Source organism: Trichomonas vaginalis, chromosome VI (assembly GCF_026262505.1).
Source record: "Trichomonas vaginalis G3 chromosome VI, whole genome shotgun sequence".
In the NCBI taxonomy this organism is placed as follows: Eukaryota; Parabasalia; order Trichomonadida; family Trichomonadidae; genus Trichomonas; species Trichomonas vaginalis.
The window spans coordinates 6,014,547-6,035,715 of NC_067208.1; the positions used below are offsets into that span (position 1 = coordinate 6,014,547).

A 21,169-nucleotide genomic window follows, 5' to 3' on the forward strand; every position below is an offset into this window, starting at 1 on the left:
AAGCAATAAAATGAAAACTGAAAAAACAGTTGACGATACAAGGATAACTCTGTTAATTCACTGATAATTAGTATGGGCATTTAAGAACTTCACGGTTAACACATAAACTAATGATTCTCAGATTGAAATGAATCAAAAGTAATGAGATAAGATATTTTCCAGTTCTAGTGAATCAGTCAAAATAATTTTAATATAATTTTTATGTTCTCATCTTCCAGGTAAAAGGCAATAATTGAAATGAATGCGATTCAGCTTAGATTCATTACGTTTCTTTCTAGCAACATCCCCACATATTTGTATTCATGTTTCTCGATTATTGGCGCCAATAGCAAAATTTGATTATTTTTTTATTTCAAATAATGGCAGAAATTCAAAATCATCAAGAAGTCTTTGACTTCTATTTACAACTGACCGATGTAATTTGGGAGATAGATAAAACATCAATAGAAGATATACTTACGCAAATCAAACTCGGATTCGATAAATATAATTTAAAGATGAATTATCTTATCAACATAATCAATACAATTGCAAGTCACAGGCTATGGTGCCTCGAAAAGTTTGTTAGTTTATTTAAAAGAATTCAAGAAATTTATGAAATTTCCAATGATTTAAATTTTTCATGTTTCGAATTGAAGAATATTCTTATCAAATGCAATATTATTACACAAGAACTTTCCTATGATTATGAAAAGAAAACAACAGACGAAATGTATCAAATTTTTCCAAAAAATACGATTGCTCATGCTTTATTTTGGGATGATATACAAGAATTTCAGCATTTTTCTGGAGCAGATGATTTTAACTTCAATCAATCAGTTAATTTTGAATTTTTGATTGATATGGCCGCAAAATATGGAGCTGTCAAGTGTTTTAAGTTGATATATCTTAATAATGCAAAGTTATCTATTCATACTCTTGAAAAATCATTCATTGGCAATAAGTTTGAAATAATAAATATTTGCGAACAATCTTTTTCTCCAAATCGACATTGTATAGAGAATTGCGTGAAGTGGTACAGAAATGACAGCTTGCAGTATCTGAAATCTAAATATGACTTAGATTTTTCGTTTTTAGTTTCATTAACTTCTTATAACTTTTTAATTTTCGATCAAATGTTGAACGAAGTGAATGATATTGAGTATTTAGATTGTACTGGAAGAACCGCATTTAGCTCAGCTGTTGAATTCGGTTTCCTTCCAATTGTTGAATATCTTTTAGACAAAAATCCTCAAATCAACAAAATATATGGGAAAGAAAACCCTCCATTAATCATTTCTTTATTTAAATATGATGAAAAATTAACAAAAACATTGTTAGATAAAAATGCAGATCCAAATATTACGAATTCTTCAGGGATGTCTGCATTAATGTATGCTGCAAACACATGTAATATTGATGCTATTGAATTACTTCTAAAATATAATGCAGATGTTAATAAAACAGACAATGAAAATAGATCTGCTTTGGTTTACGCAATTAAAGCTAACTTTAAAGAAGTTGTTGAAGTTCTAATTAAATATGGTGCTGATGCCACTATATCAGATAAATCTGGAAAAACTCCACTCGAATATGCCAAAAATATTGATCCAAAAAGTTCCATTACAAAAATCATCACTAAATATTTGGAGTCAAAGAATTCTGACTAGTATTCTGTATTACAATAAAATGAATAAAAATTTGTTTGAATTATCATTAGAAATACCAAAAACTACGTTTTTACCTACCACGTAAATCGTTTATTCTAATTCTATATTCGTCGACTTAAAAATGAACAAAAATTTTGTAATTATCTCAACATTGGATAAAGACAAAACAACCTGACTATGAACATATAAAGGTGCATATCCTGTAATATGTTATTCATGTGTTTAATTATGAATATATATGCATGTTATATGATTTTGTTATATAATACATGGTTTTTAAATTTTAAAACTTAATAACATAGAATATACAATTGGATCATTCATAAGTCGTTTCTTTATTTCTTTGAAATAACTAAATAAACAAAGAATAGTTCATTTTTAGAATGTTGGAGTACTGATACTCTAAATTATTTTCGCTCTCAGTATAGATTAATCTCAAATAATTAATTTGTTATATTGCAACAACAAATTGGTAAAGAATCTGTAGCTATAGTTATTCTTTATATATAATAAAATGCTTAGATACATGCCATGCAAATAGCAAAAGAACTAAGACTTCATGTGCATCCTTTCAATTTTGATAAGTCCAAAAATTGATGTAATGTTGAGGTACCTTTTTATCTTCGTCTGAATAGTTTCAAAGGAAATTTCATAGAGTAGCATGTATATATAATTGGATTAAAGCATTCTAATATTCCAAAATTCATGTGCAATACAAATATATCATCATGAAAATAATGATTTCATGATGCGCTCGCCATGTCAAATTTTTCGTATTTGCAAAACTTTTGGTATACTTAAAACTAGAATCTGGTATTCTGCCATAGGAATATATTTCGTTGAAGAATATTCTTTCTTCCATGTAAGTACATCAAATCTTAAAGAATTTAATGATTTGAAATAATATATAAATATATTTTTATTTAATTTTGAAGATATTCATCAACTTTTCCATCTATAATAGCTTGATAAATATTGTTACAAGCTTCAGCCATTTCTTCGTCAGTCAATACATCGCATGCTTTTAAGAAATCATACAGTTGAGGATGTATCTTATTACAGATGTGAATTAAAGTATTTCCAGAGTTATGAGGAACTTTATCTTTAATTTCGATCCAGATTCTGAAGAACTCGTCATTCAACTTACCTGTGATGCGGAACTCAGTGATATCTGCTTTCAAATTGAAAGCTGCAGGGAATTTTCTGGATTTGTCTCCATTTATCCATTCTGTAGCTATTTCTTGGAACTGAATCAATTCTTCTTTCGTAAACGGAAAACTTTTCTTAAATTCTTTGATTGCGTCATAATATTTGATCAGTTTCATTGCGCAGATGCACGTATTGTACAAATCCTTGGTTGGATTCTGTAGCGTATCTTTGGAATATCTCACGGCTTTTTCTAAAAGAATTGATCCGAAATCAACTCCAATCGTGTTTTCTTCTTTCCAAAGCTGAGTGAGTTGCTTGGCTTGGAGAGAATGCATAGTCTTAATGGATGTGCACGTTTTGATGTACGCAAGAAGAGATAAAGCTGTAAATGCAATATCATTCGAAATGTATTGAAGAAAACCAGCGTAAGTAGCAATGATTTCGGAATTTGGCTTGCCTAAGTTCTCATAAATTAATTGGGAGAAGTTCACCGACTCTTTGATTTCTAATTGGTCTTTTGCTGCTTCTAATTCTTTGCATGGGAAGCTAATGCTCTTGACCACATCTTTAAGACCAAATTTAGACTGGAAATATGGAATATTTGGCCTGAATTGAGTATCTATGACGGTATGTAAGGTAACTTTGCCAGTTTTGTCTGGTTTTCCGTTGATAGGTATTCCAAGTTTATAGAGACCGAGAACATCTCGAGTAATATCGAAAAATATCGTGTAAATAAAGTAATTTGAGAAAATTAATCTTAGTGCTCGCTTAACATCATTATCTGGGTCGAAAATGATAAATCCATCTTGAAGTTCTATTGATTCTTCTGTTGAATCGTCAATTTGGTAATTAATTAAATCATTGTGATTTACAAAGCATTCTGCAAACTGAATAACAAAGACATCGTTTAAGTCTGCAACATTGATCTTTCCTTCTGTGTCGACAGCCAAATATTTGTACTGTTTGGGATGATTTTTTATGTAATCAGCCAAATCATTGCAATATTTAATTAGCTTATCCTTATTTTGGTTTTTGTAGACAATGGTGTGCGTTCTTCCTGTAATTGGGCATTTGAATGTGCTTGGAAGCATGATAAAAAAATGAAATTTTGCGGAAAATTTTGACTTTAGGCAATTTGTGAAGTAAAATTCAAGTACAACTATAAGCAATTTCGCCTTACCACAATATTGGATTCTGAAAAATTACTCATCAATCTTTTGACTTGTAAAATTTTTATTCTGAAATCATTAATATTATTTAACTTGCTTTCATTATTATGCGTAGATTAGTATATGAGGACTTTTTATGTTGTAAACAGAAATTCATCAAAAGTGACACCTCAGAAAAGCTAAAATATTGAATTTTTGGAACTTTTGATAGAGCACGTTTTTAAATATTAATTAAAGTAAATGTATATTTTGTAAAGATTCTTTTTAATAAAAAAATAAAATTTTGAAGAAGAACACAAAATCTTCTGAAAAATAATATCACATAAACTCATATTATTTTCTAATATATAACTATTTTATATAAAAATCAAATTCAATGATCTTAAAAGCGAAGGATAAACCTCAAAATTTACGAATATAATGAGTGGGAATATAATGCTTATCTATCATAAAACCATATGAAATATCAATTTTTGCTTTACGCCTAATTTTTGACGACAATTAGCAAAAAATGTTAAATGTTAACACTCAGTCCATTTGAATATGAAAAATAAAATTGACTTTGATTAAATGTTTTTATTTATCATGCAATTCTTCTTGCGACCAAAGATTTGAATAAAATTTCAAAAAATAAGATAGCTTAAAAAATAATATACGGTAGTGTTTACTAATAGATGAATAGTATATAAATTCTATTAAAATGGATTTGATCCAAAAAAATATAAAACCAAAAATAATTGTTATAATTTAAATGAAGAAGGAGAGAGGGTCAAAGTTGCTATTTGTCACTTTTCCACAAGAATATAATGGGGAAAAAGTTATCATATAGTTGATCTCATTCACTGAGTTGGGAGATGCATGTAGTGTAATGTGATAAACAGTGGGATTCCTGCTCTAAGTCCTAGGTTCGAGACACATTGGCTTCATTTTTCTCTTTTTTATTGACGTAAACTATTCAATTTTTGTGTTCTCCATTCAAATTTCAGAATTTTTTTTGCAGATTTCACGCTACATTCGAAGTTACCTTTTGTAACAACCACCACTGCCTACGAAAGACGAAAGTGTGTCACGATTTCACCCGGAAATCCGACGGTTGTTTAAGAGTAAGCACTTTTGGCACCTACTCAATGAAGAAGTAATTTAAAACAATTTTATTTATGATCAAATTTTATATATTTTTTTGGATCAAATCCATTTTAATAGAATTTATATACTATTCATCTATTAGTAAACACTACCGTATATTATTTTTTAAGCTATCTTATTTTTTGAAATTTTATTCAAATCTTTGGTCGCAAGAAGAATTGCATGATAAATAAAAACATTTAATCAAAGTCAATTTTATTTTTCATATTCAAATGGACTGAGTGTTAACATTTAACATTTTTTGCTAATTGTCGTCAAAAATTAGGCGTAAAGCAAAAATTGATATTTCATATGGTTTTATGATAGATAAGCATTATATTCCCACTCATTATATTCGTAAATTTTGAGGTTTATCCTTGGCAAACCCAAATTTTAGCTAAAAGTGACAGGGAGAAAAAACGTTTAGTATTAAAAAAAAAGACCGATGAGAGCTTCGTTCGAAATATAGAGGGAACTGAGAATGCGCAACCATTCTCAGGGAATATTGGATGCTATTCCCGTTCCCTCTGTATGGAAAATTGAGGTTTTCAAAGGGAGTTAAAATAATATCAAATTTATACTAATTTACTTCAAAATACAAAAGTATTTGACAGCTAAAATTAGTTACTTTAGCAAGCCTATCAATACCCTTTTACGATTATTGTTACTTTTTCGAAATAAAAGTAAAAACAAATTTATACTAATTTACTTCAAAATACAAAAGTATTTGACAGCTAAAATTAGTTACTTTAGCAAGCCTATCAATACCCTTTTACGATTATTGCTACTTTTTCGAAATAAAATAAATTTATTATCAAAAACCTTTTTTTCTTAGTAAAAATAAACGAAATTTTTTACCTTATGAACTTTTGATGGAAATATGCAAATTTAAAATAATAAAGAAAGCCGCGAGCGAAGCGATCGGCTTAGTTCGAAGATTTTGATTCAAATCTTTGCTGATCTGTAATTCGCGGAAGCCGCGAGCGAATCGAGCGGCTTAGGTCTAAGATTTTGATTCAAATCTTTGCTTATATTCCTTAAATTCTTTATGAAACTCGCAACAGTTCCATAAAAAATTTTAAATTCTAAACTGTCGAAATTACCGATCGGTAATCACACCCTTCACATGTGTCACTTTTACAGGCGTGTCACTTTTAGCTAAAATTACCCCTACTCTTTATCCTTCGCTTTTAAGATCATTGAATTTGATTTTTATATAAAATAGTTATATATTAGAAAATAATATGAGTTTATGTGATATTATTTTTCAGAAGATTTCATTCTATATGCCTATGAAAAGTACTCTCAAAACTAACTTTTTCCTAATTATAATTAAATCTAGAATATTGTATTATGCTTAGTATTATTTCATTTTTCTCATTCAATTTAGAATTTACAAATGTCAAAAAATTGAGAGCTGTCACTTTTGATGAATTTCTGTTTATTACATTTATTGTTATGAATCAATGGTGAAAGCATTTGAGCAACAAAATGATTTAATTTAATTGAGAAACAGGTTTCAAAGTTGCAAATATAATTAGTTTTTCTTATATATGCAAAACTAACAACCTAAACTAGCTTTCATCATATTATCTTATCAAACTCTTTGAAAAATACCAGAAATCATGTAATTTGATTTTATACCTTCAAGTGTCACTGCTATGGACGCAGTTTGGTGATGTTTGCTAAGAATAAAGCTCATTCGAAGAAGTGGTTTGATAAAATTTTTATCAAAAACGATTTCATTCTCTTCACAAAAAAATGAGCGATGTAATTTCCCTTGCAGAGAATGCTGCAAGGGAAAGAGGTATCAAACCATTATATATAGGTATAATGAAGGTGGTTGATGAATCTAATAATGTTAGAAGCTCATTAAAAAACGTTATTGTTATATCAAAAACTAATTTATTAGTATTTGATGCAGATCCATTCAAATTCTTGAAAAGACACTCATGGATTCAACTAAATCATATTTCATATCAAGATAAAACTATTCAATTACAATTCGATCAAGATCGTTATAATTGGCATTCTAATGAGATATATTTAGTCTTGCCACCGATATCTGAGTCAATCCAGCAAATACTGAAATATACAGAATTGAAAAAACTCAACTTTTCCCCGTATAAAGATCAAGTTTTCAAACCATCAGCAAATTCGGCATTACAAAGAGCTAGGTCATACATAAGCAACAATAAACTTACAATAGACGAGAAAAGTTTCAATAATTTCGAAAATATTTTTTATACGTCACAAATATCAGTAAAAATACTAAATATTTCAATACAAGATGATATATGCAGTTTGATAGCAGATTCTCTACCACTTTATCCAAATTTACTTGGAATTGAAGTTTCAAAAATTCATAACGTTGATACTTTTGAAATTGCAAAAGCTTTTGCCAAAGAAAGATGCAGCATTGAATATATGTCTATTGAAGGTGAAGTTACTTCTACTTTTAATCGATTTGTTTCATCTTTAAAGCATAATAGATCAATTCCAATTCATGGGATTGGTTTTTCGAATAGTAACTTTACTGAAGCGAATCTTGATCGTCTCAAAGAATTAATTACCCGCAAAAATATACGATCTCTTACTTTCAATAAATCTATTACAACAAGAGCCATGAAACACTTCTGCAATTCATTTTTAAATAGCGAGATTGGAGATAACTTAGTTTATTTGAACTTAAACTACTCAACAAATATAACTTTGTCTCTAATTTTGCCAAATATAATTTCAATTCAATATTTATCGTTGGAAGGTTGCAATTTAGATATAGTCAAATCATTGATATCGATTTCTAAGTACAGATTTCCCAATTTAGTCGCTTTAAACTTATCAAATAATCAATGTGAAAATTCTGTAGGAATGGCAACGATTAAGCTACCGCCATCCATCGAATCTTTCTCAATGAACAATATAACATGGGGTAGTGACTCTTTTGTTACGTTTTTGGACTTAATTTTTAGTACATATAAAAATGGTCTCAAACTTTCAATATCTAATGCACAAATGGACTATGATAGTTGGACAAACGTGTTTGATTTCCTTGGAAGCATCCCTTATTTTAAATTATCTTCATTAGTGTGGGATAACAATCCAATTGTGCAGCCGTTCATTGAATTCCTGGAAAATAACGAGAATATTTCGTATCTTTCATTAAATTCGTGTTTTGAAGGCTCAAATTTCTCAATTTTCAAACAATTTTTACAAGGACTCAAATTGATGAAAAACTTGACATCTCTTTCCATCAGAGGTCATAATACAAAGACAATTTCCAAGTTCTTGAAAGATTTTGTTGATTCAATTCTTAATTCAAAAATTGAATTTTTAGATACTTCAAATAACGGCGGTGGAGAAGATTCTCTCACTTATTATGAAGATTTGCTACTAGAACCTTCTTCTCTAAGAGTTCTAGTCCTCGACGGCCTAAATCCAACAGATGCCGAAAGATTTAAAGATTTTCTTGAGGTCGCGACTGATTCAAATGTGTTTATGAGCTTCCCATTCGATGATTCCGAGTATCTCGTGAAAAATGGCCAAATTGCAAGAGAAGATATCAAAGAATTTATGGTAATTATGAATTTGGCCAAATCTTCGTCCGAAATGCTCAATGTTTTCTATGAAGAAGAATGTCCGTCATTTCCTTTATACGTTGTTCCAGAAAATATTCCTCAAATTTCGCAAAAAACTCCAGAAAAAGTCAAGTTCGAAAAGCCGAAATCTCCTGTTCGCGAAAAGAGATTATTCGAACTTGCCTCATATTCAGAAGCCAAAACTCTTGATCCAGATTTATCTCTTTCAAAATCTCGTCAGCGACATCACTCCAAAAAGTGCCAACCGAAAATTGTTGATATAATTTACCAAACAAGAAAAGAGGAAATACCGGTAAAAAGTCCGAAATTCGCTAACGAAATCGTACAACTAGGACCATCAAAGACACTAGATCCCGAAATAGGCCTTCCTCCAGAGCCAGAACAAAGTTTATTATGTACTAGTGTAACAAATGACGAGCAACAGACAGATGATGATGGTAGATCAGGAGCTGCAACAGTTGGTGATCCAATGACACTTGGAGAAGCTGTTACTTCCCAAGTTTTGAACGATGAAAGTTATAATCCAAAGAATATTCATCAGAAAACAACGAGAAGAGAAAGAATATCGTTGTTTAACATCGAAATAGACTCTGATGAAGACGAATTACCTAAATTTGTTCGTCAAAGTCAAGATGATGAAAGTGATCAAGATGCTCCAATGCAAACAATGCTAATGGAGACTCCAGCCAAACAACAAGAAGAACCACAACAAAGAAGACATAGGAGAAGAAGGAGAAAGAAAGAAACTGCAAGCCAAACTAAAAATTATCATGATCAGTTTAACTGGGAATTTCCAAACATGAATCAGAACTTTGAGGAGGAAGAGGAAGAAGACATTTGGGAGAACCTTGATAGACATTTCTCATTTGATTCAAACTTTGATGAAATTCGAAACACTCCGCCTTATTACGTGAGAAAGAAATAAGATATTAGTTTTATATATATTGTTTTGTTTTATTTAAAGTTAAAGATAATAATAATTCTGTTTTTAGTCTCTAAATTAACAATTTTCATATCAAATTTTACTAAAAATAAGTGTTAATCCATCGTTTTTATCCTATTAAGTTATTTAATTTAGGTATTATAAATTTGTTATTGTATTATTGATCCCTCATTCAAGAAAACAGATTTGATATTTCTTCAATTTCAACTTAATAGTAAAAATGGAGAATGAAATATGATTTTGTGCTCCAATGTTGGAAATTGATCCGTTAATTATATCTTCAATGGCATTAGATTTTGAATTTTGAAGAAATTTCCTTATGAAGGACTATAAATGTGAATGAAATGTGATTTTTAGGTCCTATGTATGAATTCTATGTTATAAATGGATCGAAATTATGAAATTGAATTTGATAGAAAAACCGTTCAACCATTTATGTTTGTTTTTATTGCTTTTGGTGCATCTCGCATATTCTTTCAAGAGAATTTCGATGATTACAGTCTTAGCCGTTGGCAGAAGCCAGGAAAAGTAAGAAAAGGCATTCAATTAGGAACAGTTAGAACTTCAACTGGTGATTTCTACGGTAATGAAGTCAAATGGAGAGGTATGGAGACAATGGATGCTCATAGATTCTATCTTTTAACATCAAATTTCTCAAAAGTCATGGATACAAGAAACAGAGATCTTATTCTTCAATATTCCGTTAGAATTAACTACAATGTCGATTGCTCAGGTCAGTACATCAAATTACTTGACAAGTCTGCCGACACATGGACATTTTCTAACAATACGAAATATGAGTTAATGTTCGGACCAGATATCTGTGGTGCCACATTCCGTAGAACCCAAGTCATCATCCGCTACAAGGGTGCTGAGTATCCAACACTTCGTCCATTAAATTGCATCAAAGATCACTTATCTCACTCATATACCCTTATTATTCGCGCAAATAACACATACGAAGTCGATATCGATGGCGAGCCAATCGACCAAGCTACTCTTGCCGAGAGATTCGACATTCCAGAAGATTCTCAAACAATGGATCCGAAACCAGCCGATTGGGATGATGAAGAATTCATTCTCGACGTCAACGATAAGAAGCAAGATGATTGGTCGGACGATGAATACATTCCAGATCCAGATGCAGTTAAACCATTCGATTGGGACGACTCCATTCATCCATGGGAAGCTCCTTTGATTGTCAATCCTAACTACAAGGGTCCATGGCAACAGAGGATGATCAAGAACCCGAATTACAAAGGTCCATGGCAACCAGATGTTGAAATCTTTGGTCACTTCAATTCTCTTAAGTATGTTGGCATCGAGTTCAAGCAATCATGCCCAGGATCTCTTTTCGACAACTTCCTTGTTACAGATAATGAAACAGAAGCTCGCGAAATTCTCGAAAACAATTTCTTGCAGTACAAGCTCCAGGAAGTCAAATCTTTCGATGAAAAGAATAAGAGAGAGGCAAAGGTCCAGGAATTGGAGAATATAAGAAGAGATCGTGACATGGAGAACCACCACGATCCAGATACTTTCGAGGATGGAAAGGGTGAGTCAGAGAAGGATTACTTCATCGCTAGACGTAACCAGGAAGCAAGACTTCGTAGAAAATATAACAAGGGCCAATTCGATGAGCTCTAATTTTATTTTTTTGATAATTGAATTTTATAAAAAGGTTGATAATATTTTAAATTTATTTATTTATTATTAAACTTATCTCTGTTTTGAGAATATCTTTACGTATCATTGAAATATAATTTTTAATCAATTGTATCTATAACCCTTTGAAAGCGTTGTTGAATAGCCAATGAGAATGTAACTTATGACATTTGAGTTGAAAGGCTAAAATAAGGAAAAAAAATTGTTCAAGTTTTCCTAATTCTCTAGGTTTGGTAGCACATATGTCAAAAGATTCCATGCTAATAAAAGAAATTTACTGTTCTTAAGCTACTTCAAGCCATTTGAATGCAAACACAAAGACCTATTCACATGAATGAAGCACTGGTATGAATTTTTACATAGAAATATTATGAAAACCAACTAGCAGAGGGGAAAAAAACTCATATTTTGAAAAAAGAAAAAAAAAAACATATATCTTTTTGTTCAAGCAAGATATAAAAGATGTAATTAGAATTATATTAAATATCATTGCTTGTGATTTCAATGTGAATAAGAAAAGATATTTAAATCGAAGATATAAAAATCATCGATTTTTTCTTTTTGTTTTTTTGTATTTTACTTTTTGAATTTCGATAATGTTATGTTTATATTATAATAAAAGCAATTTTATTTACTTTTGAAAGCTTAGATGTTCATCTTCCTCCTGCGCCAGTGGCGTGTGAGAGGATTACGGATGTGGCGAACGCCAGTCATCTGGCGGATGAACTGTGGCATTGGGCGGTTGACCTTCATAGCCTTGCAAAGGATGCGCTTTGTTCTGAGAGTCTTATGGGCTGCCATAACAAAAAGGAAAGGCCATGACGATTATCTTTTCTGAAGAGGAAACGGTTTATATAAAAAAATCTTTTTGTCTTCAGATTAAGATCACAAATCTAGTATATATTTGAAATTTCAAGAAATACAAAAGATTGGTTTTGATCAATTTTTTTGAAATTTTTTGCTTGAGGCATTGATGAGATCATTAATGAAGATCTACTATATTCCTTCAATGAAAATCATTTTTCCTATCCATTTCAATCAATAAAGGATAATAACAATTTTGAGCGAATCATTTTCTCTCATGAATAGAGGTCAATATACTAAATGCATCAACTTGCTGTAGACATTAAATTTTATGTCATATCCATAGTCAGATTTGCAAAATAATTTGAGATGATATTAGATAAAAAGAGAAGATTATTTAAAAGATAGATTTTAATAACATATATATATAAAAATACATACAAATAATAAAATATTAATAAATAAAAAAAAATCTATGCGAAGAATATCTTTGCCTTATTCTCAGAACCATTGATATCTATTCTCAACAATCTATTAATTATACTTGCACGTGTCAAGTACTTCGTCATTAAAGGAATTCTTGAATTAACCATTTCTCTTGCGTTAATTCCACTTGCTTTGCTGTACATCTTTGCAACTTTGATGAATGTTTGGCTGTTCTTGTCATTGAAGAACTTCTCAACGATTGCGGTCAATTTTTCAATGTCGCAAACTAATCTGAAGAAATTATCAGTTTTAGAACCGAATTTCGCAATTGCTTCATCAACCATTGTGTAGAAGTCATCGCCATTCCTTATGAACTTGCCAAAGAAACTGTCAAGAAAAGTGGCCACTTCACTTTTGACAACATTTGAACACTTTGATTCAACTTCGAAAACAGCGGCATCGACAATTGCTTGTAGTGATGGTTCCACGCCCTTTGGAGTTGCCAGGAGCTCGTCGAGTTCGTCACTTGATCTCGCGAAGTAATAAAGAGCATTTGCGAGGTATTCGTTGACGATAAAAGTTCCGATTTCTGATTTTGAGAGAGTAAAAATGGGAAGTACTGTATTTATGAACTTATTGAGGACACGGAGGTGGCTGACTGAGATCTCTCCGAGTAAGAAACATATGTTTGACCTGGAAATGTTGAAATCAATGATCGTTGGTTCACTTTTTTGGGAAAAATTGATGGAAGGAAGTTCGTCAAGGACTGGATAGACATCTGAGAACGCTTTGACCTTCTCTTGAACTCTGTATCTATAAATAGCGTATCGTAAGATATTTTCGGCACATCTGATTTTCACAAATTTTGAATCTCCAGATTGCCTAACGTATTTGAGGATGGAAGGTGCTTCAATGGCGTAGAGATCGTTTATGGCGTTGTATTGTAGAATTCTGGAGTTTGTTTTGATATGAGAGTTAGCGTAATATGAGATATCTGCTGTAACGAACAATTCGAACATAGATGAGGCGTAGCATTTGATATATGAGTAGAATCTCTCAAACTCGGACATCTTTCCTGTATCTCCACCTTCACTTCCGACACGAGTGGATTTTGCGTAAGTGTTCAAGATAAATGTCGATGGGAGAGGGCTGATGAAAAACTCTGTTGGGACGTAAGAGTGGCCAATTATCTCCTCCTCTTCTTCTTCCGAGTCGTTTTGGCTTGTTGAAAGATCTGTTTTTTCTTTTGGACGATATCTGATTGAAGGAGGTGGTAGAGGAGTCACTTCTGGATCGACGATGAGGTTTCTGACGTTAAAAACAGGATGTACCTTATCGAACATCGGATTTGGATGAATTCTTGAGGCGATGCGTAGGCCATTTACTAGTAAATATGTAATAGATATGTTTTGATATTTCCTTAGAAACTTATAACTAAGAATTAACGAAATTAAATCAACTCTCCTTACATTATGTTGAGTTGCGTTGATTATTGTGGACAAAAATGATATAATGTAGTATTCTGGTACGCCATTTTCAAGTAACCGTCGAATTATTTGCTCTAAGTCGTTATATAAACGAGACATTCGAATTGACTTGCGATCTGTCAATGCGCGCCAAATTTGATTCACTGCATGATAGTTTTTGAGTATTTCACCTATAGATTTTATGGCTTCGTCTGGTTGTATCAGGCCAATTAGTAAATTTTCAAGAATTCCGCTAATAATTTCAACAACATTCTTGGATAAAAGAAGCTTCGCAATAAGACCGAATGTTATTGCATTTATCTTAACTGAGAGCGTGTCAGCACTCTCAAGTTGCAATGCAATCATTCCAGTAGCTTCCGACATGTGATATGATAAAAATTAAATAAAAATTTGATTAACGTAGCAAATGCTAAGGTTGTTTACTTAATAGCATATTTCATTAGGACTGCGACTCCCGGTGATAAAAGAAGTTCAATGAGAAAATTATTATTCAACATTTGGATTTCATATTTTTTCTTTTTTCCAATTTCCATAATTTACGTCTGAGGGTTGAATTAAATTGTGGCATCATATTATATTGAATATATAACTGATGCGGTACGAAAGTTATTTGAGAAATCATTAAAAAAATTACATATGAAATTATGAAAAAAACAATTGTTAGGTTAATACAATGATTAAAAAATCGCTTTATTTTTGTTCTGGATAAGCTGGAGCTGCATATCCTTGTGGTGGTGGAGCTGCGTAGCCCTGTGGAGCAGCGTACTGTGGAGCTGCATAGCCCTGTGGTGGTGGAGCAGCATATCCTTGTGGAGCGCCCTGTTGTGGGTATCCACCTTGTGGTCTTTGTGGAAGAAGAGGAGCATTCCTCTGCTCGTTGAAGTAGAACTCACTTGGTGGAAGACCGCATTGGCCATTCTTCAATTCACGCTGGTCTTGGCAAATCATGCAAGGTAAGCAGCATACCATAACGAGGCAGTCGCCGAATGTTTCACGTCTCATGTGTCTGCGTGTACGGATGACCTGGCGTGTCCAATATGGGGAAACGAGGCAGCATAAGTGACAGAGGTTGCAAGATTCGCTACGTGTCATTGCCCAGTTGTTAGCAAGTGCGCAGTCCAAGCAGAAGCAAACATAGACGGTAACACCGCAATCTTCGAAGCAGGAAAGAAGGCCGTATGAGAATTCGGGAGCTTGAGCCATTTTCACAAAAAATGAAATTTGACAAAATTGAAGTGAAGTAGATCATCACAATTTACTTTCTATATAAGGATAATAAATTTGTTTATTTAATGCTCAAAATAAAAATTGAATTGGACGATCTCGTTAATCTTTTGATTTATTAATTTACCCGAAAGACTATCAAATTTGATCAAAATTGAATGTGATTTCGGCATAATTAGAAAAACCATATTTAAACTATTGTTAGATTTTTGAATATTTTAATGATTTTGTATTCTTAAGTTCAATTGATCAGACTTGATAGAAATTTGATAAGTTTACCTAGCGTCGAGTAAATTGGATATTTTACGTAATGATAGTTTTACCCTTTGAAATTTTAGAAATTTTTTCTTGAACCTTTCTTCCGAAAAAGAATCTAAAAAGTGAATAAAATTAACCACCGGATCTGGACCTTTATTTGGATTTAAGATCCAAAATTTTCGTAAAAAATATTTTCCATCAATTTTTTGAAAAAATTTTGGATTTCGTACTTTTAAATGAATAAAACGTCAATATATATATATGTTAGATGAAATAGACTTTAAATTCACAATGTACCATCCTTCTTTTTTTCTATACCTCACACATATTCACAAACATTGCATTCAATTCAATTTTTCGTGTGAATTTCTCTCTGTTTTCTAGGTTTGTGCTTGGTGGAGACTTTAATCATGAAAATAAGCTTAGAAAAGATTCGACAATTCATTTTAACTCAAATAGTCAAATACAAGTATCTTATGGTCAGACAACAAGATTTCAATATAGGTTTAGTTCATAAAATAGCATGTATATAAAAATCAAAAATCAATATAATGGAACGGTCTACTTTCTAACTCGTGTTTAGAATAAGGCTTCACTATATACTCTATAAGCTTGATGACTAGTCAAAATATACCTTTTTCTCCAGAAGCATTACTTCACGTTTGGATTGAAGTGTAAACTAATCAAAAAATATGATCAGAAAGTTTTATTCAAAAATAATAATAAACATGTTCTCAATATGCAAAATCTTTAAACTTTTTGTAAGAATAGCAATTACCTTTTTCAAAAAAAATCATGGATGAGAGATCGGATTCAACCTTTGTTTCAATGAAAGTTGTTCTCATTGGAGCATCGACTGTTGGAAAAACAAGTCTTGTTAATGTTGCAACTGATGGAACATTCCAAGATACTCAAGCTCCAACGATTGGATCTTGTTTTGTTGTTAAAAAGATCAAAATTGTTAAAAAAGTAATCCGATTGCATCTATGGGATACAGCAGGCCAAGAGCGTTTCCGTTCCCTTGCTCCTATGTATTTTAGAGATGCAAATGTTGCACTAATAGTCTACGCAGTGAATGATCAGAAATCATTTGAGGATGCTTCTGGATGGTATGACTGTATGGAATCCGAATGTCAAACAATTCCTTACTTATATTTAATCGGAAATAAAATTGATTTAGAAAACGAAAGAAATGTATCTCATGATGATGGTCTTTCTCTTGCCGAAAAGATAGGAGCTCAATTTTTCGAAGTTTCTGCAAAAGAAGGAACAAATGTTGATGAACTATTTCAAAATATTGCCGAAGCTTGCATTAAGATTGATGATGATTATCACAATATGGTGCATGACGAAAAATTACTCGAAAAACAACCGAAAGAAAAGAAAAGCTGTTGTTAATTTACTTTAACAACTGAATACATCATTTTATGCGATATGTTATTATTGTGTTTGCGAAAATATTTTTAAAATTGTATATTATCTGTCTATAATCTAACATATTTTTTATATATATTATTTGTTTTGATCCTTCAAAAAAGCAATTGTGGCATTGAAACTTATCCACATCTAGCGTATGTGTGAATCATTATTTGATTACATTTTAAATTGAGATGAATAAAATTTTTTGGATCTAACTTTTGGTTATTGAATCATTGTAGCAAACCATTAGCGCTGATATAAGTGATAAGTCTCTCAAATCAATATGAAGACTGAAATGAAAAGATGATAAAATAAAAAGTGACAAAATTAAATCTTTACAAAAGATGCCAATAATAATAGAATCGACTAATTTCAGCATTTTATAGTAAGGCTATGAAATGGCAGCAAAACTTCTCATACGACACATATCAAATTTCTTGATGATCAATTTCGTTATTTCATTTTTGTCTCACATTTCGATTCAAATATGAAAAAATAAAACTTCATTCAGGAGTATTACAAATTCCATAATTCGTTTGGAGCCGCAATCCCATAATTCTCCTATCAAGTTGTCAATTTTTCATTTCACATGAGCCGCCTTCCTCCACACTCAGGACATGGTGGTGGGAAAGGAATCAAAGTTCCGGCCTCTGTTAGTGTAAATAGTATAACTAATGAACCATCTTCTGTTTTTAAAAGTCCTCATGCGCATAATATCAAGAAATGCTCAGCAATGATCGAAATTTCGTGGGATAGCTACATCAATGCCGAGACATTCCCAGAATTCAATGATGGGTACCGAGAAGACTTATTTTTCGACAACGCTGACCATGATGCATTAATGGAAGAGTCCCAGTATGCAAGGGAATCAGAAATGTATGAACGTCAAGAGCGAAGACGGCGACTTCACTCCAAGTATAGTGAAGCAAAATCAAGAAGATCTGCGATGTATCCAAATCAACAACAACAAAATGCGGCTGATTGCATTATTGTAGGAAACAATGGTGTTAAATATGCTGTAGTTGGTAATCTGGGACATGGCCAGTTCGGGCAAGTGTATGCGGCAATAGAAGTCACATCAAATTTAGCTAATAAACCAAAATACGCTATAAAAGTTGCCAGACCAGGTCCAATGTACAGACAACAAGCATTTCGCGAGGTTCAAATCTTAAAACAACTACAAAAGCTTGCAACGCCTGATGAATTAAAGTATTGTATTCATTTTGTTGACTGGTTCAATTTTAACGATAGATTATGCATCGTCAACGAACATCTTTACATTAATCTCTTCGAAGTCATCAAGAGACGTGGTTATAGAGGCTTACCACTCCAATTAATTCAATCCGCAACAAGACAACTTCTTTTTACTCTCAAGACCTTAGAAAAATGTAACATCGTACACTCAGACATCAAGCCAGAGAATATTCTCCTCAAAGATGATAAAGGAAGCGATATAAAATTGGTTGACTTCGGTTCCGCGAGATTTATACAGCAACCAGCATCCAATTACATTCAGAGTAGATATTACAGAGCTCCTGAAGTTGTTCTGGGCTTGGATCATGATTATAAAATCGATATATGGAGTGCAGCTTGCGTTGCCTTCGAATTGTTCATTTCTATGCCACTTTTCCCAGGCCAAAACGAAATCCACCTACTGGAATTGATCGTAGCCTTTCTTGGCGAATTTCCACCCGAAATCGTCAAAAAATCACCGAGACAGAACCTTTTCCAGAACGGAAAGCTCAAGAGCGAGGAACAGGTATGCATGGAAAACGGAACGCAGCCAGTGTATTTCCAGAAATACTTCCAATACGACACAATGGAGGAAATTATCCTTCAGTACGAGTACATGTTCGGTAATACACCTCAGGCAAGGGAAAGCGAGAGGAAACGTCGCTTGATCTTCATTGATTTCTTGAGAAAAACTCTCAATTTGAACCCAGAAAAGAGATTGAATGCGACTGAGGCTTTGCAACATCCTTTCATCACTTCTTATCTTAGTAAGTTGTAATTTTTTAATATTTGTTTGATTTATTGTTATGAAACTTTAATTTTTTATTTTAATTCTTATTTTTCTGTTATTCTTTATATTAGTTTTAGCTAAAATTTGTTCTATTTTTATTATATTTCTCATTATTTATAAAATAAGTCAATTTTCAAAGATATCATAATTTTGAAATTTGAAGGACTGTTCTTATATTGAAGCTCTGTTATTTCTAGACTAGTGTATTTAGCTACAAGATGAAGATTTGCTTGTTAATCTGTATTAGAGGATGGTTGCATCTCGTGAATCATACATCATAGATAGATATAAGCAAAGGATCCAGACATTTATATATTTGCCATTAAATATTTAACGTCAGATGAAAAATAAATCTCTTTATCTTCTTATTTCTAATAAGAACATACATTATTCTGATTTATATTCTCATAAGTTTCAACATATTACTAGATCGCACTTCAACAAAACAGTTTGCTTGTGATTTTAGAGAAATGATTCGAAAGTGAATGAATACATTTTAAAAATGAAAATTCCTTAATTAATTATGGAGTTCTGGTTTGATCTTTAACTTCTCTAAATTTTGACAAAGTGAAGTTCCTTCCATTTGTAAAATCTGGCTTTCAAAAAAGCTGTCGTTCCCAATGATATATGGGAGCATTACTACGGGACACCGATACAAGAACCTACCACCATCACAAATAACACAAATATCACTCTTTCTTCAAATTTTTTCTTACTTTCATCAAACTTCAAAGATCTTTCAAACGGTGTCGTTTACTGCTTATATGTTCCTGACATTAAATTTCTACATTCTTTATGCTCATTCGTTAATACTAGGCGAACTAGTATTGGTGGCGGTGCAATATACTTTTGGGCCCAAAGTCCCATGGTTTAAGATCGCTTTTGTGCCATCAAATGCTATTCAGCTAGTGGATTGTTTTCATTTACCTCTCATTATTATGAAAATATAAAAGAATATATAAATTCAAGCTCTATTTGTCTATGCTCGGGTCCTAAAATAAGTCATTCCTGTATAAGCCAACAATTTGGAGATAAATATATAATTTATACAAATATCACTAAAACAAAATGTCAAAGCACTGCTTGTTATTCTTCTCTCTATAATACAGTTAAGGCTCCGGTCCCACCCTCTCAATTTTAAAAGTTTTAATATCCCCGGCAATATGAGTTTTTGATACTTTTATTTTAGTATATAATATCATTATGTAATACACTATAATTTGGTATATTTAAACTGAGTATTACTATTATAGTTCATCTTATATGAGAATTCGGTATTTTGACAAATTTCAACTTTGACCGGTAAAAGTAAACTCCTTTTTTTTATTTAGGTACCCTATTCAATTTCTATCGTCACCATATGGAGAGGTCAGGCCCATATCATAAAACATTAAGTTTGGACTTACTAAGACATGTAAGAATTACCTTGCTTGTATAGGGGCATTAAATACTTTTAGATGCTAAAATCTTCAAAATTAATTTAATTTGATATTCAAAATATGCACGAAAACGTAAATAAATACGGATCTAGCTCTCACATATCTCTATTTTAAGCATTGATAAGTATTTCTACATTCTATTTTAAAAAATATTCAAATTTCACAATATTCTTTTCATTGATAATCTACATATTAACGAGAATAATATAACTTTTCATGTGTTTAGAAGTTCTTAGCTTTAGTACTGTATTGTTGAAAAAATTATTGAAGACTTTTTTCTTTTTGAGAAATTAATGCAATAACCAAAGAGGAATTGCATATGCTGCGCACTAAAATTATAGAAATGTCTCTAATTAGACACAAATAGAGATATTCGGAAATAAAAATTTGAAATTTTGATCAAAAACGCTATTTTCTAATCATTTTTATTTTAACTATATATAAAGTATCTTTTTCTATAATTTATACTTGATGGTTTAAAAGACGTTTAGACTCAAAATTTTACTGCATTTCATGTGGTAACTATGCTTTATCACTAACTACCTCCTTGTTTCAACCCTGAACAATATATTATACCTCCCAATGCAGGTATTACTCCAACAAAATTAGCAATTTGGCTATTGTCTAAAATTTTCTCAAAGAAAGAGGAGTAAAGTCCCATTTTTAGAATTCGAGTTATATTAGAATGCAACTTAGACAAAAGGTTACAGTTTCAATACACATATTCAAAAAATTTGCATTCGAAATTTAAGATAAAGTACAATTTCCAAAAAAGAGTATCGAATCAGTG

The 21,169-nt window shown here is 31.6% G+C and overlaps 9 protein-coding genes across 9 annotated transcripts, besides 4 other annotated features; 5 read left to right on the top strand and 4 right to left on the bottom strand.

The window, feature by feature from the left end:
* Positions 1–116: 116 nt before the first annotated feature.
* TVAGG3_0813490 (protein ubiquitination) lies at positions 117–1,723 on the top strand (the record flags this gene model as incomplete). Its single annotated transcript, XM_051247749.1, has 1 exon — positions 1,116–1,649. One exon carries the CDS (start codon positions 1,116–1,118, stop codon positions 1,647–1,649), a length of 534 nt encoding a protein of 177 aa, XP_051083224.1.
* An 845-nt stretch (positions 1,724–2,568) lies between these two features.
* TVAGG3_0813500 (uncharacterized protein) lies at positions 2,569–3,901 on the bottom strand (the record flags this gene model as incomplete). The annotated part of the gene is made up of 1 exon (XM_051247750.1): positions 2,573–3,889. The coding sequence occupies one exon, from the start codon at positions 3,887–3,889 to the stop codon at positions 2,573–2,575; it is 1,317 nt and encodes a 438-aa protein (XP_051083225.1).
* Positions 3,902–4,104: 203 nt separating this feature from the next.
* Positions 4,105–4,142: a mobile genetic element.
* Positions 4,143–5,471: 1,329 nt separating this feature from the next.
* Positions 5,472–6,268: a mobile genetic element.
* A 234-nt stretch (positions 6,269–6,502) lies between these two features.
* Positions 6,503–6,539: a mobile genetic element.
* A 268-nt stretch (positions 6,540–6,807) lies between these two features.
* TVAGG3_0813540 lies at positions 6,808–9,776 on the top strand (the record flags this gene model as incomplete). Its single annotated transcript, XM_001315055.1, has 1 exon — positions 6,854–9,616. One exon carries the CDS (start codon positions 6,854–6,856, stop codon positions 9,614–9,616), a length of 2,763 nt encoding a protein of 920 aa, XP_001315090.1.
* Positions 9,777–10,069: 293 nt separating this feature from the next.
* TVAGG3_0813550 (unfolded protein binding) lies at positions 10,070–11,332 on the top strand (the record flags this gene model as incomplete). Its single annotated transcript, XM_001315056.2, has 1 exon — positions 10,070–11,281. The coding sequence occupies one exon, from the start codon at positions 10,070–10,072 to the stop codon at positions 11,279–11,281; it is 1,212 nt and encodes a 403-aa protein (XP_001315091.1).
* Positions 11,333–11,523: 191 nt separating this feature from the next.
* TVAGG3_0813560 (ribosomal protein L39e domain-containing protein) lies at positions 11,524–12,114 on the bottom strand (the record flags this gene model as incomplete). The annotated part of the gene is made up of 1 exon (XM_001315057.2): positions 11,945–12,100. The coding sequence occupies one exon, from the start codon at positions 12,098–12,100 to the stop codon at positions 11,945–11,947; it is 156 nt and encodes a 51-aa protein (XP_001315092.1).
* A 462-nt stretch (positions 12,115–12,576) lies between these two features.
* On the bottom strand, positions 12,577–14,379 carry TVAGG3_0813570 (uncharacterized protein; the record flags this gene model as incomplete). The annotated part of the gene is made up of 1 exon (XM_001315058.1): positions 12,577–14,379. One exon carries the CDS (start codon positions 14,377–14,379, stop codon positions 12,577–12,579), a length of 1,803 nt encoding a protein of 600 aa, XP_001315093.1.
* Positions 14,380–14,479: 100 nt separating this feature from the next.
* Positions 14,480–15,240, bottom strand: TVAGG3_0813580 (uncharacterized protein; the record flags this gene model as incomplete). The annotated part of the gene is made up of 1 exon (XM_001315059.2): positions 14,707–15,219. The coding sequence occupies one exon, from the start codon at positions 15,217–15,219 to the stop codon at positions 14,707–14,709; it is 513 nt and encodes a 170-aa protein (XP_001315094.1).
* A 1,052-nt stretch (positions 15,241–16,292) lies between these two features.
* TVAGG3_0813590 (retrograde vesicle-mediated transport, Golgi to ER) lies at positions 16,293–16,984 on the top strand (the record flags this gene model as incomplete). The annotated part of the gene is made up of 1 exon (XM_001315060.1): positions 16,294–16,896. One exon carries the CDS (start codon positions 16,294–16,296, stop codon positions 16,894–16,896), a length of 603 nt encoding a protein of 200 aa, XP_001315095.1.
* Positions 16,985–17,378: 394 nt separating this feature from the next.
* TVAGG3_0813600 (protein kinase protein) lies at positions 17,379–19,041 on the top strand (the record flags this gene model as incomplete). Its single annotated transcript, XM_001315061.1, has 1 exon — positions 17,507–18,928. The coding sequence occupies one exon, from the start codon at positions 17,507–17,509 to the stop codon at positions 18,926–18,928; it is 1,422 nt and encodes a 473-aa protein (XP_001315096.1).
* A 1,012-nt stretch (positions 19,042–20,053) lies between these two features.
* Positions 20,054–20,085: a mobile genetic element.
* Between the last annotated feature and the right edge of the window lie 1,084 nt (positions 20,086–21,169).